Source organism: Rhopilema esculentum, chromosome 4 (assembly GCF_057945365.1).
Source record: "Rhopilema esculentum isolate cy_ngs chromosome 4, ASM5794536v1, whole genome shotgun sequence".
NCBI classification, from domain to species: domain Eukaryota; kingdom Metazoa; phylum Cnidaria; class Scyphozoa; order Rhizostomeae; family Rhizostomatidae; genus Rhopilema; species Rhopilema esculentum.
The window spans coordinates 11,801,591-11,821,762 of NC_142818.1; the positions used below are offsets into that span (position 1 = coordinate 11,801,591).

Consider the following 20,172-nt stretch of genomic DNA (forward strand, 5'->3'; position numbering starts at 1 on the left):
CGTGATTTTCTATCTATCAATTAAATTATATACACAAATATTTAAAAACAGAACCCAAATGAGTTATAATTCAGCATAATTTCAACTATCGTCATCAAACGGCTTAAAATTTGTGTCGAAGCAAATCAAATTACTTGATTTTTCAACTTTAGTCAGGAATGTAGAGTCGGAAAATGAGCTCACGTTCAACTTTTTGGTAAAGTTTGCATGCTTAGTACTTTCTTATTTAAAATTTTGCGAGTACTCCGAAAATCAATATTGTAATTTCAAAAAATGTCATTTTGATGTTTTTCAAAATGAATGAAAATTGATGAAAATGTCAAAAAAATAATGTCATTTTGTACATTTACTGGTTTTTGGCAAAGTGTATAGAATATTTAGGCAATTATTATGAATTTAGGCCGAAATAGGCTGAATTACACAAAGAATTATTTCATAATCAATGTTGGAACTTCAAAAATTTCATCTTATTCTCATTATGACGTCATAATGACATCATTCTAGATACTATGCGGGATAAGTTGAAATGTGCTCAATACGTAGACAATTCTTTCAAATTGTGCTAAATGCTGTCTTGCTCCTTGCTATATTTATAAAAAAAATTCATGAAGAATTGAAAATCAGTGTTGTAATTTCAGAAAATGTCAGCCTCGGGGCATGATCCATCCCTTTTACGGCTATTGGCAGGGATCATGCTGGAGAGCAGATAAACAAGATCTTGAAGATTGAAGGAGGTATTGATGGGCATTTCGAGAAATGAAAATGCACTCACAAGATTTTTCTAAACAGCCCCGATTATTGCTCAAATTGTAGCAAATACTAAAGAGTCATGCGGCGTTGATGAAGGAAAAGCCAAAGCCCATCATCAACTGACCTCTGCGTACACAAAACGGCCTGCAATGTCAACTTTGACGTCAGGGAAGATTCAAATTTGCGCAACTTTGTGACCAATCAACTCTTTGGAGATGAAGTGAAAAGAGATATGTTGGCGGAGGCATACAAATTGTTTGTTCAAGAAGGTTAAAGGGTGGCGTAAGCATTTGGGCACCAATGAAAAAGCTAAATTTACACCTAGCATGCAATGTAAACAAGAAGAAGTTAGAGAAAGTAGAGCATACCGTGATTGAATTAAAAAGCCCAAGAGAGTTTTTCAGCAGGTAAATGATAGTTATTATAAATTGAAAATTGCAAATGATATAATTTTGTCGCTATGTTTAAAGATTTGATAGCTAAGCTTATATTATTGTTTTCGGTTTTTCAAGGTGTGCAATCATCGCAAGGTCAAGCAGGAATGTCGACATGAAGACTATATTAGGAGTTTTCGAGCTAGATGTTGTCCCGCGTAGCTTGATGAACTCTGGAGGAATCCTACATCCAGGTCATGGGGGAAAGTCTAAACTTGTTGAACTGCTAACATATAACTACTCATAAGAATATCTTGTCTCGCAACAAAGCAATAGCGGCAAGAAGATAGCAATTATTGACGCAATGGTTTTAGTTCAAAAGGTTGTCACCGCCAGTCGAACATGCAAATCATTGAAGATAAGCACGTGCCAGGGATTCTCGGAGGCCTTCATTCACCGTTTAATGCAACTTGCGTACAATCGCATGAAGAAAGAGTTGTTTTCGATTTCTACGACGAACGGTCATTGAAAAATGCCACAACAGCCAGGCGAGGGAAGATGGAAAGCAATCTACGTTTCATTGTAAAAGATAAAACATCTATAAAAATGTCATTAGATCGCTTTGTCAATGATGTGAAAGTGAAACAGGATTTGTCAATATACCTAGCAGGTAATGTGCCTCTAAGTGAGTTCAACCAGTTCTATTTACTATTTTCAAGCGATTTTATGTTCAATGCAATGATAACAATCCAATTTTTGTTTGCAGGAAAATGCTGGGAGTATTTAAAGGCATCCAACATAAGATATCTTATGTATGCAAATCATGTTACAGAAGGAAACATAAGCTGTGAACCCATCAACAACCATGAAGAGGCACCCTGATGGTTTGGCATAGCATCTACGCCAGCCTAGATGAAAATGAAAATGACACCATGATGTTACCTTTCAAACCAAGTATGATAAAGCACGTTTACATGGATTGATCATCACTTCATAAAAAAGAGTCGATGTACAACAACCTTGGCTCATTGAAATCAGAGGCACTTCTGTCACTGCATGCACTATCAGGCTGTGATACTATAGGAAGGTCCTTTGGTAAAGGTAAGCTACAGTGGTGGAATTGCTTTCGAGAAGTTAATGATGATATCGTAAAACAATAGAAAGCATTCAAAGTGCCAGCCCCTTGCAAAAAATTGACATCCTTCAGATCTTTATCTGCAAGCTTTATTGCCCTAAAGCTCTGCAGGTAAAGTCTGTCTGAACCAAGGTGGTATCTATTCACACGGTCATCTGCACAGGCCGAGAAGCTATGTCCAACAATCGGTGCATTCAAGCAAGCAGTTCTTCGTGCACACTGTCAAGCACGAGCATGGCTTATGAGTGACCGAAGTGTCGGTGACTTGCCAGATCCACTTGTCAATGGCTGGGAGCTAGCTGAAGGAAGCTATGTTGCATACACAACTAAAGAAACAATGGCACCACAGGCTATACTTAGCCTAGTTAAATGTGGCTGCAGCAAATGTCATTGTCAAAACAGTTCATGCAAATGCTTTATAGCAAATCTTGTGTGCACAGAACATGCACTGCCAAAGGAACAAGGACAAGGAACAGGAGGAAGAGAATGAAGAATTTTTTGAAGACTTTACTTTGTAAACATCATAACGTCATAACTTCCGCTAGTTGACATTTGTAATTGTAGTTGAAATTATATTCGTTGCAAAATTGCTCATAAGTAAACGTCAGCTTTGCAAAAGGATTCCAGGTTCCTCATTTTAGCTCGCATAATATGCAGAATAACGTCATTATGACGTCAAAATGAGAATGAGATGAAATTTTCGAAGTTGCGACATTGATTATCAAATTCTCTGTGCAATTTTGCCTATTTTGGCCTAAATTCACAAGAATTGCCAAGACATTCTAGACACTTTACCAAAAAAGCAGTAAATATGCAAAATGACATCATTATGATGTCATAATGACACGAAAATGACATTTTTCGAAATTACAACACTGATTTTCAAAATCCTCGTAAAATTTTACATTAGACAATACTAATTAGGCAAAAGTTACCAAAAAAGTTGAACGGGATGACAATACAATCCTGACTTCTTTGGAAATTGGTACATTCTCGGCCATGCGTGAAGAGATTACCCAAGTTTCGTTATCGTTTCGTTATTGTAGGTAGGTTACCCCCCCTCTCTGTCTATTAAAGTAGCACGTGTAATTAGGTCAGTGAAATTATGGAGGAAGAGACATTTTAGAGAGAGATTTTATATATTCGTTTTAAGATAAATTTGAATATGAATTGATTGGATTTATTGGTTAAAGATATTCGTTATTTGTTGTGATTATTTGTCAACTTCACCACATATTTTTGGCTGCCCTACCAGGACAGGACACGACAAGAGGACGGGAGAAATTGGATTGGCCTGTAAGATGTGCACATGATACTGTAATTCCTTTAGAGCTGCGTAATCTTGAAAATGCACATGTAAGGAAAGTCTCTCTACCTGAGGACAAAACTGTACCACCCCATCATGGGTTATTAATACATGGAGTGATTCAAACCCTGTTTCCTACTGAAGCAGTTTTGGAACCAGCCCATAATATGATGGAAAAAGGTGTTTTGATTGCTAGAGTAATCGTTTCTCCAGTTATTAGCCAAATACCTGTGCAAATAATGAACCCTGGATTTAGCCCCAGTTAAACTGTACAATGGGACAAACTTCGGTACATTAATGAAATCGAGCCTGAGTATATCGATTGTCCAGTAGAAACAATAAAGGTTGATAGCGGTAGTTCAACCACACCCACAAACATTGGAGAACTTTCGCCAGAGCAACGTAACAAAATTGACAAACTTTTGCAACAGTACAAAGACATTTTCTCTAAAAGCGTACTTGATCTTGGTCAGACAAATGTAGTTGAACACAAAATCGAAACAGGTAATGCGCTACCAATTAAACAATCACCTAGAAAACTACCTGTTTCATTACGACCTGTTGTTGACAAACAAAATAATGACATGCTTTCTGCTGGTGTTATAACAGAAAGTGATTCTCCCTGGTCAAGTCCTATTGTACTTGTAAAGAAAAAGTCTGGAGACTGGCGGCTCTGTGTTGCCTTTTGCCGTCTTAACGATACAACGACAAAAGACGCTTACCATCTACCACGAGTGGAAGACATGATAGATGACCTTGCAGGACACCAATACTTTAGCACATTAGATCTACCTAGTGGGTATTTGCAAGTTAAGGTTGAGCAACACAGTAAGCCTATAACTGATTTTTCTGTAGCGTCAGGCGGACATTACCAGATTGAAAACATGCCATTTGGCCTGTCTAATGTGGTTGCAACATTTCAGTGACATATGTCACAGTTGTTTAGAGAAGCCATTGGTAAACGTGCTAGGGCATACATTGACGATATTCTGATATATGGGAAGGATTCGAGGAGCATTTACAGGAGTTGGAAGAAGTTTTCCAAATAATGCGTAAAGCCGGATTAAAACTAAAGGGTGAAACGTTTTATAGCTGCTCACTCAGTCAAGTATCTCGGTTTTGTCATCTCAAATAAAGGAATTGAAGTGGACCCAAAGAAGAATCAGACTAATAGCGCCCTGCCACCACCTACAAATATTCATGAGCTACGTCGTTTTATTGGCATGATAGGATACTACCGAAACACATTCCAAACGCTAGTGCGCTGCTCCACTCGTTGAATAAACTGTTGCAGAAAGATGTAAAAATGGCAATGGACACCCAAATGCCAAGATTCCTTCGATCTCCTGAAGAAATCGCTTACTTCGCCACTTGTTCTATGCTACCCTGAAATTAACCGTGATTTTATTGTTTATTGCGATGCAAGTGACAATGGTACTGGTGCTACCCTGTAACAAGATAAGGACGATGGCACAGTATGTATAATTGCTTACGCATCAAAATGCTTTAAGGAAATTTAATGCAGCATGTGAATACATTGAACTTTACGATGAACTCTTCTGTAGAGAATGGATTGATGATAATTAGCTGTTTATTAGCTATCATTTTGTAAACCAACATTAAATAAAGTGAAAAAAGTTAGGGGGCTTGATAAATATCAAATTGTTCCTCTAGTTAGCTTACGCTTAGAAATTATGGGTATGTCACACAATGACGTAGGCCACCTCGGTATAAAGAAAACGTTTGCTCGCGTCCAGGAAGAAATTTATTGGCAACACTTCTATCAACATGTTTAAATATTCTGTAAAAACTGTATTACTTGTCAGAAGAATAAAGTCATTCCTAACTCTCAATGGGCTATGAAACCAATCGAAGTAGTACAAATTCCATTTAATATGGTTGCCATGGACATAATAGGTCCACTGAAAATTACTGCTAAAGGTAATCGATACATTCTCAACATTGTTGACTACTTTACGAAAATGTTGAGGCCTATGCTATTCTTGATAAGAAAACTAAGACAGTCAGCGCTTTTTTCGAAGATTTATGCTCGCGACATGGTTCTCCATCAATTGTGCTCACTGATCAGGGCGCTAATTTTACTCCGCATCTATTTAACGGCGTCTGCAATCGCTTCGGACATCGCAAAACTACAGCGTATCAACCTAAGTGTGATGGATTAACAGAACGTTCCAACGCAACACTTAAGTCTCTTCTTCGTAAGTCAACTGATAAAGAACAAAGTTATCGGGATTCGAATTCACCGACAGCTTTATTAGCAATGAGAATAATGAAACTTGTCTCAACTGGCGTCTTGCCATTTAAACTTCTGTATGGGAGACCTCCCAGACTGCTTTCTTCGGTTGAGAAACAGGCCAACTTTCAAGACTGGACTTATGATGATAGTGCGTTATATTTATATCAACAGAAACTGATTCTAAGATACCGCTGCTAAAAATGATAAATGGTCAAAAGGTATTTTCTTATTGCGGTCCAAAACTGTGGAACAGTCTAGAAAGAGCTACTAAATTGGCCCCCTCCCTGAAAACCTTCAAAGAACAGCTATAATCGGGGACAACTTTTATTTCATCTTTACGTTCTCTTTTTATAGCCTTAGTTTTATATAATATTGTAAATTAGGTTATTTTAGTAAATTTCTTTTGTTATTAGTATTAGTGCTTTTTTTAGTCTTTTAAACAGGTCAGGTTGAAAAAATATATATATATGAACCTTTAACCTGTATAAAAATTATATAATGAAAAAATATTACAAATGACCTAGAGATCGTTTAGCAACACTTAAAAACGCAGCCTTGCCAAATATTGAAGAGAGCCAACAGAAACAGAAGAAAAAATATGACTTGAGAAATCGATAGCAGTGAAAATTTGAGTAAGGAGACTTTGTATTAGTTCGCAATAATAGAGCACGTGGATTCGACTCTAAACTTACTGGTCCTTATCAAGTCATAAAACGTTTTGACTCCGATTATTGCTTAAGAAACTGTCGCTCATTTCAACAGTTTAGAATCGTGTGACTTGCCTGGACCGACTCGCTTATGAGATTTTCAAATGCCGATTCCGATGATAATGACTTTATTACAGTACAAACTCGAATTGATCCGAACATTCAGCCAGTAAATGATGATCGCCGACTTAACAGAGAGGAAGCTGAACAGTCTGCTGTTCAACCTCGCCGCAGTCAATGAAGTCCCGGACTTCTTAATGTTTTCTTTTTTTGGACTGGGATTTTCCCGCTATCTTATAACAATATCGTTCCTTTCTTTAGTTGTTCTATTCGTACATAAGTTTATCCTAAGAGGATGGGGATGTGAAGAGGTTACTCGCATTTCGTTATCGTTTCCTCGTTGTAAACAAGAAAGCGAAAAAAGCTCATTTTTCGCTTGCTTGTTTACTCATTTTCCGCTGTAAAAATCATTTTTCGCTTCGTATGACCTTTAAGAACTATTCGAGGCTGCTTAAAACCAAAGGATTCTGCCGATTTCAAGAGTTACCTGTTCAATCGATTTCGTACGAAATATGTTAAACTAACCAATTTCAGTCTCACAGAACTGTCCTATGAAAGATGGCGGACACGTGTTGCTACCACATGTTGCTGGCTCCATGATCGTAACATTGGGTCCTTTAAATTCATTGAGGTGAATCCACGAACGCAACGTATCTGCAATTAGAGTGGAAAGCACATCGAAAAACTTCATCAGGGCACCAAGGGGATGAGTACAAACATTAAAAGTTGACAAATGTGACCTATTTAAGATACCAATCATAAATGAAGTACTCAAAATGAAGTATCCAAAGAAATATTTAAATGAGATTCAATTTGTATTCTGAGTGCACGGTAAAGTAGAAAATAATCTAAGGGAGACAACATAGAGGAGAAAGGTAGAAGAGGATTGAAGAAGATGATTTTACGCAGAAAACAGCGGACAAAGTAATAAGTGAGATATTGTAAAGCAATGCAGCCGTAGCCTAACAGCATTATAGTATTAAACAAGGCTCTAAAAGCACCCTTTGACTTACTCAGCCATTGTCTAATAGATTACAGTAAGGGAAAATTGAAAAAGCACCCCATCGTTATATGAGAACAAAAAGCAGATTGCAAGTTTCTATTTGTCTTGAACACTAACTTGAATAGCAAAATGGCATACCTGTGAGGTTTGTAGAACAGTTTGCTGTCAAGGCAGATCTTTCAGCAGAGCTCAGGACTCTGTTCCAAATGCCAACCTGGCCAATTTCACCCGCAAAGGAGTTGCTTAGAACTGACCCCATGTTCAACATTTCCTGACCGAGTATTAGCATGCCTTTTGGGTCAAATAGTTTTCTATTTTTCATGCTATTCTCAATCGAGTTAAAAACAACCCTGAAATAAAAAAATGTTTTACAACTAAGGCATGTAAACCAAAATTGCATTTTTTTAAAAGAGCAGTGTTGATGGCTTATCCATCAGGAATCTCAAAAGAAAAGAAGATGTATGATAAAGCTTAGGGCTGACATTTGAAAAAATAATACATCAGATTTATAATAATCTTTCGGCTTAAATAGGTTTAAAGCGATGTCAGTGTCAAATATATTTTTCCACTTTTCTTAGTTTGGTACAAGCTACACTTACTCTGTATCCTTGTAGACTTGCACGCTTCCACTTGTTGGTTCAATTGATACAATAACGTGGTGCCATAGACCGTCATTCAAAGGCTTTGCAAACGGATGAGTCACCCGACTGCCATTCGATGGAGTAAATCGTACGAATCTATCTTGGATTTCAAGCAAAATATCATGATATGATGTGTTGACCATGTTTGTTAGCATTAAGAATGTGCCAGCCGAGGTCTTTCTGAGGAAACGCACCCAACTTGCTACTGTAACCGCCGGTACACTGCTGAAGTTCATGTAACTCAAATACGAGCCACTTCCGCCATGGAAACGAAGGTCAAACCTCGCTGATTTCGCTGTTATAAACACAATGAAGTAGTTAGTATCAGTAAAACGCACTAAAACGATAAATATTCATTGCTGAGCTTAAAAATGAACCACTGCTGAACATGCATAAGAATTGACGATTGGGAAGAAAATTCTCACATTTCATCACATGAGCACAATAACAACAGCAGTAACAACAGAAGCAACAACAACAACAACAACAGCAACAACAATAACAACAACAACAGCAGCAGCAACAACATATTCTATAAAAGAAATAAAAGATGGATTACCTTTCTGGCATCTTTGCCCAGTATGTGTAATTGGGCATTGGCATCGGAAGGAGTTGATGCCATCTAAGCAGACACCACCATTGAGGCATGGAAGAGAGCCATTACGTACAATGCAGTCATCAATATTGATTTCACAATTCGAACCAGAAAAGCCTAGCGTGCAGTTACAAGTGTATGCTGCAACCTGTAGAGATATGAAAATAGCTTTTTAATGAGATTATTGACTGTTGTAGGCTTGAAGCTGATTGGAAACCGGGACTTTCTTTTCAAAATAGTGTGCATGGCAATAATGAAATCGGAACTTCAATTTTGTTGATCATGAAATTCAAAAATTTCTTACGATTTCTTACCATTACTTATCAACACTATAAAGAGCAGTTCTTCTTTGTAATACTATATATGTTCAATGGAAAATTACTATAATTTATACCAGGTCAAGGCAAATTCCTCCATTCTGGCATGGATTCGACGCACACTCATTAATCTCGATTCCGCAAGTGTCACCGATATATCCATCGGTACAATTACACTTGAACGAGGCTGAATCTTTTACATTCATGCATGTACTGTTGTACAAACAGGGATTTGGCGTGCAGTAGTCTATCTCAGTCTCGCATGATCGTCCTCTGTAAGAGATAAAGCATTCAATCTGACGACAATACCACAGGTCGCCTAAAATGGTAACCATGCACCAACAAAAAATTAAAAAGACGCCAGTTTTTGTCGTCTCTAAAAGCTCGTCGCTATTTTTATTTGGGGTGTATCCCCTTTTCTCTAACCATAGTCCTTTTAAGCAGAAACGGCACCACGAAATTAAAAGGGGGGGGGGGGGCTAAGAATCAAGTCTAGTAGCATAGGAGGACCAACCATTGTTGGGTCCGACGCGAAAATGTTTTTTGAAATTAAGCCTTCTAGAATGGCTAAAAATGCATCTCGTAGACAAAAATTTACAAAATTACCATACCGTTCAGAATAGACCATTCGAGGAATAGACCATTGAGAAAACATCAATTATTGATTTTTAGAAAAAAATTTGGAGGAAAGTAGTAATGCTAAAACTGTAGTGACAAACGTTTTGGAAAGAAAGGGTGACCATTGGATCAAAATGCACATCGATGTGAATAACAAGAAACCCGAGGCGCTGCGGCACTTTGCCCTACTTGTACCCCTCTTGGCGGTCCTGTTCATATTCCATGCATCTCTTTCGCAGGGGCCTGTTTGTATATGTTGACCTCCTCTTATTCTGAACTGTAAACTTGTTTCTACGTGTAAGTGAGGTGTTTTCTCACCAAGGATTTTATTCATATTAGATATTTTTCGGGGTTTTACAAACTCACTTAAAAGGAGCCCACCGGGAAATTTCCCTGTGTCCCGCCTAGCCACAACGCCACTGATCTAAAGATAATTCTTGGTGCAAGCAGCAATCACGAGTTCTTAAATATCTATTTCTAAGTAAAATGCTTTAGTTAATTTACTTTTGATATTAACACAGTACCTACCTATACCCTGGTTTGCAGTTACAGTAAACTCCATTGCTCAGGTCTGTGCAGTTGTAAGCATTTCCACGGCATGAATCAGGGCTACATTCATTGACGTCAGTCTCACAGTTTACACCAGTATATCCTGGTGCACATGTGCAGTTATAGCCATTAACGAAATCCGTACAATTCCCAGAATTCTGACACGGAAGTGACGCGCAGTCGTCGATATTATGATCGCAGTCTTTCCCAGTGAAACCAGCCATACAATCACATCTATCAAATAAATGGTATACCAATAACCGATTTAATACAATTAGCATATCTCAGCAAAATAATTCAGTTAGCTTGAAGAATAAGCTGTATTCGTAAAAACGACAAAAATATATGAAAGTAAAATTAGACTTTTGCTTATGAGGCAACAACAAGGTTCGGCAAACAGGAGACTAAACCACACTATCACTTGCGCTAGTCTTGGTAAAATGTAAAGTCTTCACTGCTAACAATTAAAAGAATAAAATCACTGCTGTTTCGAACATTTTGGTACTGAAGTAGAAATGAAGGTGCCATTATTAAGAAACTAGCTTTTATTAACGGTACGATTTCAGTGCATTTACCTGTAGTCAGCAACTAAATCTACGCAGTCACTGTGGACACAGGGATTTGGAACGCATTCATTTGTCTCATTTTCACAATGATCGCCGTAGAATCCAGGACGACAAGTACAGTTGTATGAATTCACCTGGAGAATGAGAGAAATCGTTTCATTAATAAGATGCCAAGATACAATTGATTGCAGAGCTTAAAAGTGACCTACGATGTTACAGACAAAATAAGATTGCTTTGTTGCTGATTTATAACTGAAACTGCATTTGGGACAGAAGCAAGAGCCAGCGCTAAATGTACAGTGTTTTCCTCGTCTATTCTAACATTAATGAGCAATCTAAGTCACAACAGAATAAAATTTAAGAGCTTGTAGACTGCCATCCATAAAGTGTCACGAATGACAACGTAATGTTACCCCATTCATTACATTGTAGTTGTCAGTGCGAACGGGAATCTTACAAAGTTTGTCAGATTTAAAGATGCTCCCTTAATCACCGTCAGATTATCAACTTTGTCAAACTTATGTCAAAACATAGTGCGAACGGGCCCAAGTATAGGGTACAGAGCTAATCAACAGTACTTATGATTGATGATGAAGAATGATTGTTTTAATGCCAATTAATGATTGATTCGAAAATAATAATGATTCCTGACGATTGATTTGATGATGGTGATTGACACTGATTATCACATTACATGATCTATAACAATCATACACGATACGAAAGCAACGAACCTGGTCAACACAAGTAGCGTTATTTCTGCAAGGACTTGAGGCGCATTCATCGATATCAATTTCACATCGTTTTCCAGTATATCCAGCCAAACAAGTGCATTCAAAGCTATTAACTTGATCTGTACAGGATCCACCGTTTTTACAAGGTGTTGTGGCACACCCATCGATGTAAATTGAACAATTCTTCCCGGTATACCCTGAAGAAAAACAACACATTTTTTCGTTCGATTTCTATCTCGATGTTGAAATCTTGGCCAGCAATTCTAAATCGAAACATTCCTACAAGTACGGGTAGTAGGAGAAGAGGCGGATCCAGAGAAAATTTCAAGGAGGGGCAGCTGACAGTGGGGGCGCTGAAAAATTTTCAAAATTGTTGAAAAATTGTATGCTGTATTCAACGATTTCAGATCTATTTTCGGAATAAATTTTATCCTTTATACCCTTAATCTTATGCGATTAGGAGCACATGTGGATGTAGAAATAAAAGACTGATAGTAAAAATTAAGGATTGATGATAAAAAGAATTGAAAATTGCTTGTTTTGGACGTTGAAGTAATTGTAAGTAACTAGTTAGAGTAACTAAATAGTAAGAAGTAACTAGGACACTAATTGGCACTAACAGAATTCAAAGTAAAAACGATATAAAAAGCTTCCTATATATCAATTTTGACTAAAAAGCCTGAAAGATCACAAACAACTCTTACTTTGAAAAATCAGTAATACAAAAACACTATCTACCATAAACAACTTTCAGGATGAAATTTTATCCAGAAAGTCAAAGAAACGAAAAAAAAGGATCTTTCACAAACCTGCCTGGCAGATACATTGATAGACATTAACTTTGTCCAAACAAGTTCCATTATTGGTGCATGGTTCACCCAAGCACTCATTGATATCCACTTCACAGATTTTGCCTGCAAACCCGGGTTGGCAATCACACTTAAAATTGTTCACCTGATCAATACATGTTGCATTGTTTCGGCAAGGCTTCGACAAACACTCATCAGTCTCATTTTCACAGTTTACTCCTAAGAAATGATACCTCTGTTAATTTTATATTTCAATTCGCTTTTTCCAAATTGTTTGATTGAAAAAATGAGCTTAGTGCACAGGTTACTTAATCTGGAATTGCTAGGGTAGGATAATTTATCTCTTTTGTAGAATTAAAAGGGGAAGCTGAAGTAATTAAAAATGAAGCATCGTCGAATTCCTCAAAGTAACCATACCATAATAGCCAGACGAACAGAGACATAAATAACGGTTCACTAAGTTGAGACAAGTCGCTCCGTTTTGACATGGACTAGAAGCACACTCGTTGATCTCTGTTTGGCAGAATTCCCCTGTCAGGCCAGGTTTGCAAATGCATGTCACCTGAAACGAGTTGAGAAACAAATCAGTATCATATGGTTACGTCCCACCTTTGAATTGCATACGCTGCATCAGGAAAAAGCATATTCGGAAATCCGGCCTAGATAGCTCTCTCTCTCTCAGTTTTAAATGGATGTCTTACACCTTTTTGAAATATTTTATTACCTATTGTGTGCTAGTTTATCGTTCTTTTGCTTTTGAGTTTAAAAATAAACTGTAAATTCAGGGCTGGTGAAACGTATTTGAAGGTAGAAGGGCCAAATTATAAAAGTTTTAAAAGGGTTAAGGAAAAATAATTTTTATAAATATGGCATCTTAGGATGGCCAGAAACCATAGCTTAAGGAGATTTTAACTGGAGGAAAATTGAGGCAATATTTTCAAGTTTTTATCAATATGCCCATGTTTTCGTCTTTTGAAATGCTTATATGATTAAGGCAGGACTTGCAAAGTTTTAGAATAACATTTTTAATGTAGCTTGAAATGAAACTATTTTATAGATTATAAAAGAAACCATAATAGGATGGAGGAAAAAAATGAGACACAGTTAAACTTAATATTGAAAAATTTACACAAAAACTTTAACTTAGAAATAAAAAAAACGGTTTAAAGTTGGAATATTATACTTTCTCTTTTCTTAAATTTTTCGGGAATAAAGTGCTTTAGCAAAAAAGCTTTCATACTGTGCAGTTCAAAACGAGCTGTAATAGAATAAATAATTACATCCAGATTTTCTCTTCCTTAGCAGAAATGGCATATTTGTACAGTCAAACTTTGAAGCATTCTTGCTGACATTACTTTGAAAGAAAATATCTGCTGATTATATATTTTTCATATTCTCAAAAATTTTCTCGCTAGCAGGTTTTCTCTGTAACTACTGATTTCTCTCTTATTGTAAAAATTTGGAGAAACTTCCGTTAACAAATAGACCTTAAAAGCAAAAGATTAGGCCATAGAAAAAACAAAACTCCATCCTTTTGTACTGGCACTAAGTTTTTTTATTTTAGCCAAGTAGTTCATCGTTGAACAACTTAGACAACGTTCGATTTTATATATATCTTCCATGGTAAAGACATGGTAACCAAATTAGAGGTAAGAACATATTTGAAGGAGAAATACTAGGCACAGTTACAGACAGAATGGTAGACTACAATTCTTTCCACTTTTGCGTAAAAAATGTAATTATCGTCTGCAGAAAAGTTGGGCGACCATGGCCCCCGGTCACCCCCGGTTCTGTTGGCCCGGCAATTACGGTTTCAGATTATTGCTCTCTCTAGAGATGCAAACATCACGGAGAAGAAGGGTGAGGGAAGTGGATCTTGAGTTTAAACGAAGGCTGTGAGGTCTCAAGATAGAATCTGAACGGAAATTTTTAGGTTTATAGACGGGAAGGTCTATAGGTTGGAAAGTATATTAAATGATCCATATTTTCAAAAGGGTCGTTAGTTTGAAAAGACACAAAGGTATAGCAATCTGTTTTCTGGAACATACCGAATTTTCGCCATCAACGCAGGTACCCCCGTGCATACAAGGCTGACTTTCACATTCGTTAATGTCAATCTCGCAGCTCAATCCTGTATATCCAGGAGGGCACGTACAGGAATAAGAGTTCACTAAATCGGTGCAGTTGCCCCCATTCTGACATGGCGCTGAAGCACATTCATCGACCTCGATCTTGCAGTCTTTGCCAGTGTAACCATCTGCACACTTGCATGAGTAAGCAAATTCACCATGAATGCACGTGCCGTTGTTCTGACAGGGCGAAGCGTAGCAAGAATCGTTGGCTGCAAGAGTTCACAAAGCAGGAAGTAAATTGAAGGTACGTGAATGGATAATGAAATTGGATAAATTGATAAATAGCAGAAAAGACAGGCAGGTGAAAGAGTTCCAAGATTCTATAGTTAAGTGCATGATCACATGTTGATCACTCTATGATCACAGAATAAAGATCAATTATTTTCAATTTTTCTAATTCTGAGGGCATTAATACCAATGCAGTACAAAGGAAACGAGGACAGCAATTGTTGCCCCACTCAAGACTTGAAGACCTTTCTGAAAACTTCTAAATCCTAGAAAAGGGTTGTTATCGGGGACGCCAGAGAGGGTGGTGTAGTGGCAACCGCCCCTGTTGCCATTTGATAGGACGAGCAAAGGGGGCAAATTGCCCTTTTCATAGAAGTACTCTTCACTTCGGCCGTTTGTAAGTATCAAAAGATTCATATGAAATTCTAACTGTACTGCCTTATTTATGATGACATTTCTCAAAACTTGTAAAGAAATTTCTTACGCAAAAAGTAAGCCGATTTTCAAGATAATAGTCTGCACACAGGCTACGAGATACTTAGAGAAGATAGAAATATAATGGCAGCTACGCAAGAAGTATTTTTAGCTGGAAAATATTTTTTAACTGCCTTTTTATTCGCGCTTAACCTCTTAGCCAGCAGACGAGTCGGCTGATGCAAAGCCACTTACCTGGACATTCTGAGACTGAAGCTGCGCCTGTTTTGCCGCCAAATGCTCCTCCGCCGGGACAGAGATAACAGACCACTCGGCCAGTGTTGGGTTGGTAAGTGCCAATGGGACATTGCGTGCAAGGGCTGTATCCATCCCTTGAGAAGTTACCCGCAGCGCAAGGATCTAACAGATAGAGCATAATAGTCTCAACAAAAGCACTAATAATAATAATAATGGAACCTTTTCATTTTGAATTCCAGTTAAAAAAATAAATACAAATCTCACTATTACAAGGTAATTTGTAACTGGCTAGCCTGTTTTTACAAAATAAAACTATTACAGTCGTGGTAATGAAAAAAGAAAAAAAAAGTTAAAAGGGGAGTAGCTCTGGGTAAGTCCATGTTTTGTTCCTACAGCAAAATATGTAATAGGTGGTACGAATGGATATCGTAGAAAGCTTAGAAATAAGATATCGTTTGTGTTGATCATCGATGGAAAGAGAGTCACACATTTCAAGGAATGAGCTGCATGAGTCGCTGAAGATGCCAAGAGAGCTGATGGAGAGATTTACAAATATGACAAATTTAAACCTTGGCCTTAGATCTGAGATAAGGCGAGCATATTTTAAACGTTTCCTTTCTGCATTGCAGTTAAGGTTAGTTTCAAATCCTATCGTTAGTTCCAAAACATAAAGAATGTTTTCCTTTGTACGCAGAAGTAGATCTGGGCGCAGATTGTCTCCAGTTATGATGGATGGTGAGGAAAAGCCAGGTATATCGGCAAAAAGAGAGGATCCCTCTATTGCTTTCAAGGAGGTTGCAAGAAAATTTATAGCAGAATTATGACGCCAGGTATAACGACCTTGTTCGAGATAAACTTTGCAGCCTGCAACGACATGGAGTAAAGTTTCGAGAAGAAGGCAGAATTCGCAATCAGATGATTGGCTTAGGTTCCAAAGACTTAGATTTTTGCGCGTAGGGAGAGTATTGTTCAGATATTTGATGGTGAAGTTGAAGATGTTCGTAGGTAGATTCCTCTGCACAGTAGATCAAAGACTATTGAGCTTTTTAAGATAGTGGTCCAGAAGAATTGAAATAATAGCACCCTGGGATAGTAATTGGTGTGCCAAGCGCTCTCTACTGTCTGATTTTACTGTAAAGAACTTTAAAGTAAAGAAAATAACAAGCGATGGCGTAGCCAGGGATGGAAGATCAGTGGGGCAAAGAGGAGAAACTTTTTGGTGACCAGACCCCTAGAAATTTGGAAAAAAGTGGGCATTTTCACGTGGCAATTTTCCGTTATAAAACTTCATATGTAGCGTTTTGTGGCTGACCATATTCTAAAAATGTCTATGTCCTTCACAATTCCATTAGAGTTTATATCCTGGATTGTGTAAGGCGAGAGAGCACTACGTGTAAAAGTGATTTTCAAAAGTTGTAATCAAATATCTAAAAATAATAAATAGTATTCAGAATTTTTCACCCAAGTCCGTTCTCATTGTAGCAGGATCCACGGCAAGCATTTTAGAATCAAATTTTTTTAGGATTGGACTACTTTAGCATTTTAGTTTCTATTTATCGGGAATTTCTCAAGAACTCCGTGTTATCTAATAATCATCTCGAGCCAGTTGTAGGACGTGTTTTTCATCGCTCAGCAAGTTCTTCTAAGATCAACGATACTTACCAAAGAGATCTATCGAGATGAGTTGTAGTGATGAACTAATCACACATGCAATCAATTATATCAGAGAAAAATTAAAGAAGAGACCAGACAAATTCGCCATCACAAGTTTTGTGAACTAGAGGCATGGCCTAAATCACACCGACGTGGCTGACACTGTAGATCAACTCGAAGCCAAGGGAATTATTTTCCGAAAGGTCAAGAAGAAGAGGCACTCATTCTTCATATCTGACTTGGTTGTGGATGAAAACTCTTCTATAATGGAGAACGAGACTCAAGACAGTAATGTCGAAAGGAAAGAAGAGGAGAAACAGCGGGAAAGTGTTTTTGCACCCCGCCATGACAGCCCTCCCTCGACCATCATGGACTTCATTCGTGCCGAGCTTGAACAAAGGGAGCTACGTCTCGCAAACAAGATCATGGCCAATCTGGAAGGAAAATATCTGGAAAAAGCAAATAATGAGAAAGTGCTTATTGAAAGGTTAGAAAGGGAGGTGGATTTTCTCAAATCAGAAATTCAAAAAAAGAACAATCTACTTTCAAGTTTGCTCACAAACATGGAAAATGGCAGGACTAACAATCGAAACGAAGACAAAGGTAGCGAATGCAAGATTAATGCAGGACCTTACACAGACAAAGGCAATGAATGGAGACAAATCATCCCCAAGAGAGCTGGAATCAGAAGAACAAGCAAGGAAAAGAGGCCATCTAGTGAATGCGACTGGCATGCAAGTTATGAGGATTTTCCACCGCTATCGAACAAATTTGACCTGCTGTCATCGTTGGAACTGAATGATACTGCTTCAGATCATTTTTATACAGTAAAGTCTCCAGTAAAGTCACAAGAATCTAATAAAGTTACGGCAAGGAACAAAAGAGTTATTCGCAAAGATTTGGAAAGAATGCCATCAAGGCAAAAGGATCTCCATCGTGTTATTGATCAAGACCAACAGCCAAAACGAGCCCAGGATTGTATTACTATCATCGGCGATTCCATGGTAAAAAATATTCAAGGATTCAAAATGAAGCAAGCAATCAAGAATGACCGAAATGTTTATGTTAAGTCATTCTCAGGAGCAACAGTGGATTGTATGAACAGTTACGTTTGCCCAACGATAAAAAAGAATCCGAAGACAATCATTCTTCACTGTGGTACGAACGATTTGAGAAGATCCCAACCTGCCTGCAACATCGCTAGAGATATCTTCGAATTAGCTAGAACATTGAAAACCAGGAGTAACTCGGTCATGATTTCAGGGTTGGTACCCCGGGGCGACTCGTTAAATGGAAAGGCCACTGAGGTAAACAAGTTGCTGAAGCAAATATGTATAAGCAAGAACTTGAAATTCATTGACAATTCGAATATAGATCCAAGCATACACCTTAACCGTAGCAGGCTACATCTAAATGACCGTGGAAACACGCTTTTAGCTAACAATTTTATTTATAATCTAGGATATTGACTAGAAATCGAGGGGGTAAAACCATACAAAGAGCTTCCCATCGGCATAGAACCTGGGAAGCCTGATCTATCCAGCGCCAGTATTTGTAACGCCCCAGCAGTTACTGCTGGAACTACTGCGCATGACCTACATGACACCACCGACGACAGTGATGCAAAATCAGCATTACATAATCTGCGTTTAAAGAACATAGGTCGTATGACTATTGGGTATCTAAATATAAATTCCATTAGAAATAAATTTGATGCAATAAAAGCGATAGTTTCACAGAATCTTGACATTCTAATGGTCGCCGAAACAAAAATTGATGATTCATTCCCAAAGGGACAATTCAATATTGAAGGTTATGCTGATCCACTACGGCTTGACAGAAATTGTGAGGGTGGCGGTCTGTTGGTCTATGTGAAAAGTGACATCACAATGAAGCAGTTAAAGTCATTTAAATTTGATCTTGACATTGAATGTATTTGTTTTGAAATCAATTTAAGGGGGAATAAGTGGGCTCTTTTCAGTGTTTACCGACCACCGTCCCAATCACAAGATCACTTTTTCGAAAATCTTGGCAAAGCAGTTTATCATCACAGCGAAAAATATGACAAATTTTTATTACTTGGGGATTTTAATACAGTAGAGACAGGTCAACAGATTCGTACTTTTATGAATAGCTATGACCTCAGAAATCTGGTGAAGGAGCCAACCTGTTTCAAGGCTGACAATCCACGGTGTATTGACCTAATCTTAACCAACAGATATAGGAGCTTCCAACATACCACCACTACCGAGACAGGTCTCTCTGACTTTCACAAAAGGATAGTCACAGTTTTGAAAACGACGTACCAAAAGGCTGGACCTACTGTTATTAACTATAGAGAATATAAGAAATTTTCGGAGCAGACTTTCAAACGAGAACTTGAGGAAGAGTTGGCTAGCATTAAAACAACTGATTTAGACAACAGTTCTTTTCAAAATTGCTTTGAGAAGGTACTTGATAAGCATGCACCGATGAAGAAAAAATACGCAAGGGCCAATGATGGTCCCTTCATGAATCGAGTTCTTCGTAAAGCTACTATGCTGCGCTCTAGGTTGAAAAATAGATATAATAAAACCGCACAGCTGAACATTGGGAAGCGTTTCGTCGACAGCGTAATTTGTGTGTCAAATTATTTAGAACGGAAAAAAGAAATTTCTATAAAAATTTGAATACTTCTGATATTACAGACAACAAGAAATTTTGGAAAACTGTAAAACCTGTCCTTTCCGATAAAAGTCGATCGAACTCAAATATTACCCTTATCGATAATAATAGGATGATTTCCAATGATAAGGAAGTTGCAGAAGCCATGAACGAGTATTTTATATCGATTACTGACTCATTAGGTCTGACAGGGAACAGGGAGGTTACCATAAGTACAAATGGTTTATCAGATCCTATAGAAAAGGCTATAATGAAATATTCAAAACACCCTAGCATTAGGAAAATTCGCAGTTTTGCTCGAATTAACGGCTACTTTAAATTCCAAGAGGTTACTGTGGAACAGATGCACTCTGAAATTGAGGGGCTTAATCCTAAAAAAGCAACAACCTTTGGAAATATACC

The 20,172-nt window shown here is 37.7% G+C and overlaps 3 protein-coding genes across 3 annotated transcripts in view; 2 read left to right on the plus strand and 1 right to left on the minus strand.

The window, feature by feature from the left end:
- The window catches only part of LOC135690972 (uncharacterized), a 111,125-nt gene that overhangs the window by 9,909 nt on the left and 81,044 nt on the right, over positions 1-20,172 (minus strand). The window contains exons 27-38 of the mRNA XM_089116005.1: positions 15,451-15,615; positions 14,470-14,762; positions 12,839-12,983; positions 12,422-12,640; positions 11,613-11,809; positions 10,888-11,012; positions 10,292-10,546; positions 9,223-9,418; positions 8,793-8,976; positions 8,192-8,528; positions 7,731-7,942; positions 7,115-7,243 (exon numbers count right to left, since the gene is read on the minus strand). Of these exons, the coding sequence (XP_088972131.1) occupies positions 7,115-7,243; positions 7,731-7,942; positions 8,192-8,528; positions 8,793-8,976; positions 9,223-9,418; positions 10,292-10,546; positions 10,888-11,012; positions 11,613-11,809; positions 12,422-12,640; positions 12,839-12,983; positions 14,470-14,762; positions 15,451-15,615 (2,457 nt within the window). The remainder of the gene's footprint in view (positions 1-7,114; positions 7,244-7,730; positions 7,943-8,191; positions 8,529-8,792; positions 8,977-9,222; positions 9,419-10,291; positions 10,547-10,887; positions 11,013-11,612; positions 11,810-12,421; positions 12,641-12,838; positions 12,984-14,469; positions 14,763-15,450; positions 15,616-20,172) is intronic.
- LOC148960433 (uncharacterized) lies at positions 715-2,312 on the plus strand. The gene is made up of 2 exons (XM_089116016.1): positions 715-1,794; positions 1,891-2,312. The coding sequence occupies exons 1-2, from the start codon at positions 1,527-1,529 to the stop codon at positions 2,004-2,006; spliced, it is 384 nt and encodes a 127-aa protein (XP_088972142.1). The 5' UTR covers positions 715-1,526; the 3' UTR covers positions 2,007-2,312.
- LOC148960434 (uncharacterized) lies at positions 16,681-19,357 on the plus strand. Its single transcript, XM_089116012.1, has one exon. The coding sequence runs from the start codon at positions 17,373-17,375 to the stop codon at positions 18,573-18,575; it is 1,203 nt and encodes a 400-aa protein (XP_088972138.1). The 5' UTR covers positions 16,681-17,372; the 3' UTR covers positions 18,576-19,357.

Coding starts and splice junctions, on each gene's coding strand:
- LOC148960433 (XM_089116016.1), top strand. CDS start 1,527: ATGCAAATCATTGAAGATAAGCACGTGCCAGGGATTCTCGGAGGCCTT. Junction 1,795..1,890: donor TTTGTCAATATACCTAGCAG/GTAATGTGCCTC, acceptor TTTTGTTTGCAG/GAAAATGCTGGGAGTATTTA.
- LOC148960434 (XM_089116012.1), top strand. CDS start 17,373: ATGGAGAACGAGACTCAAGACAGTAATGTCGAAAGGAAAGAAGAGGAG.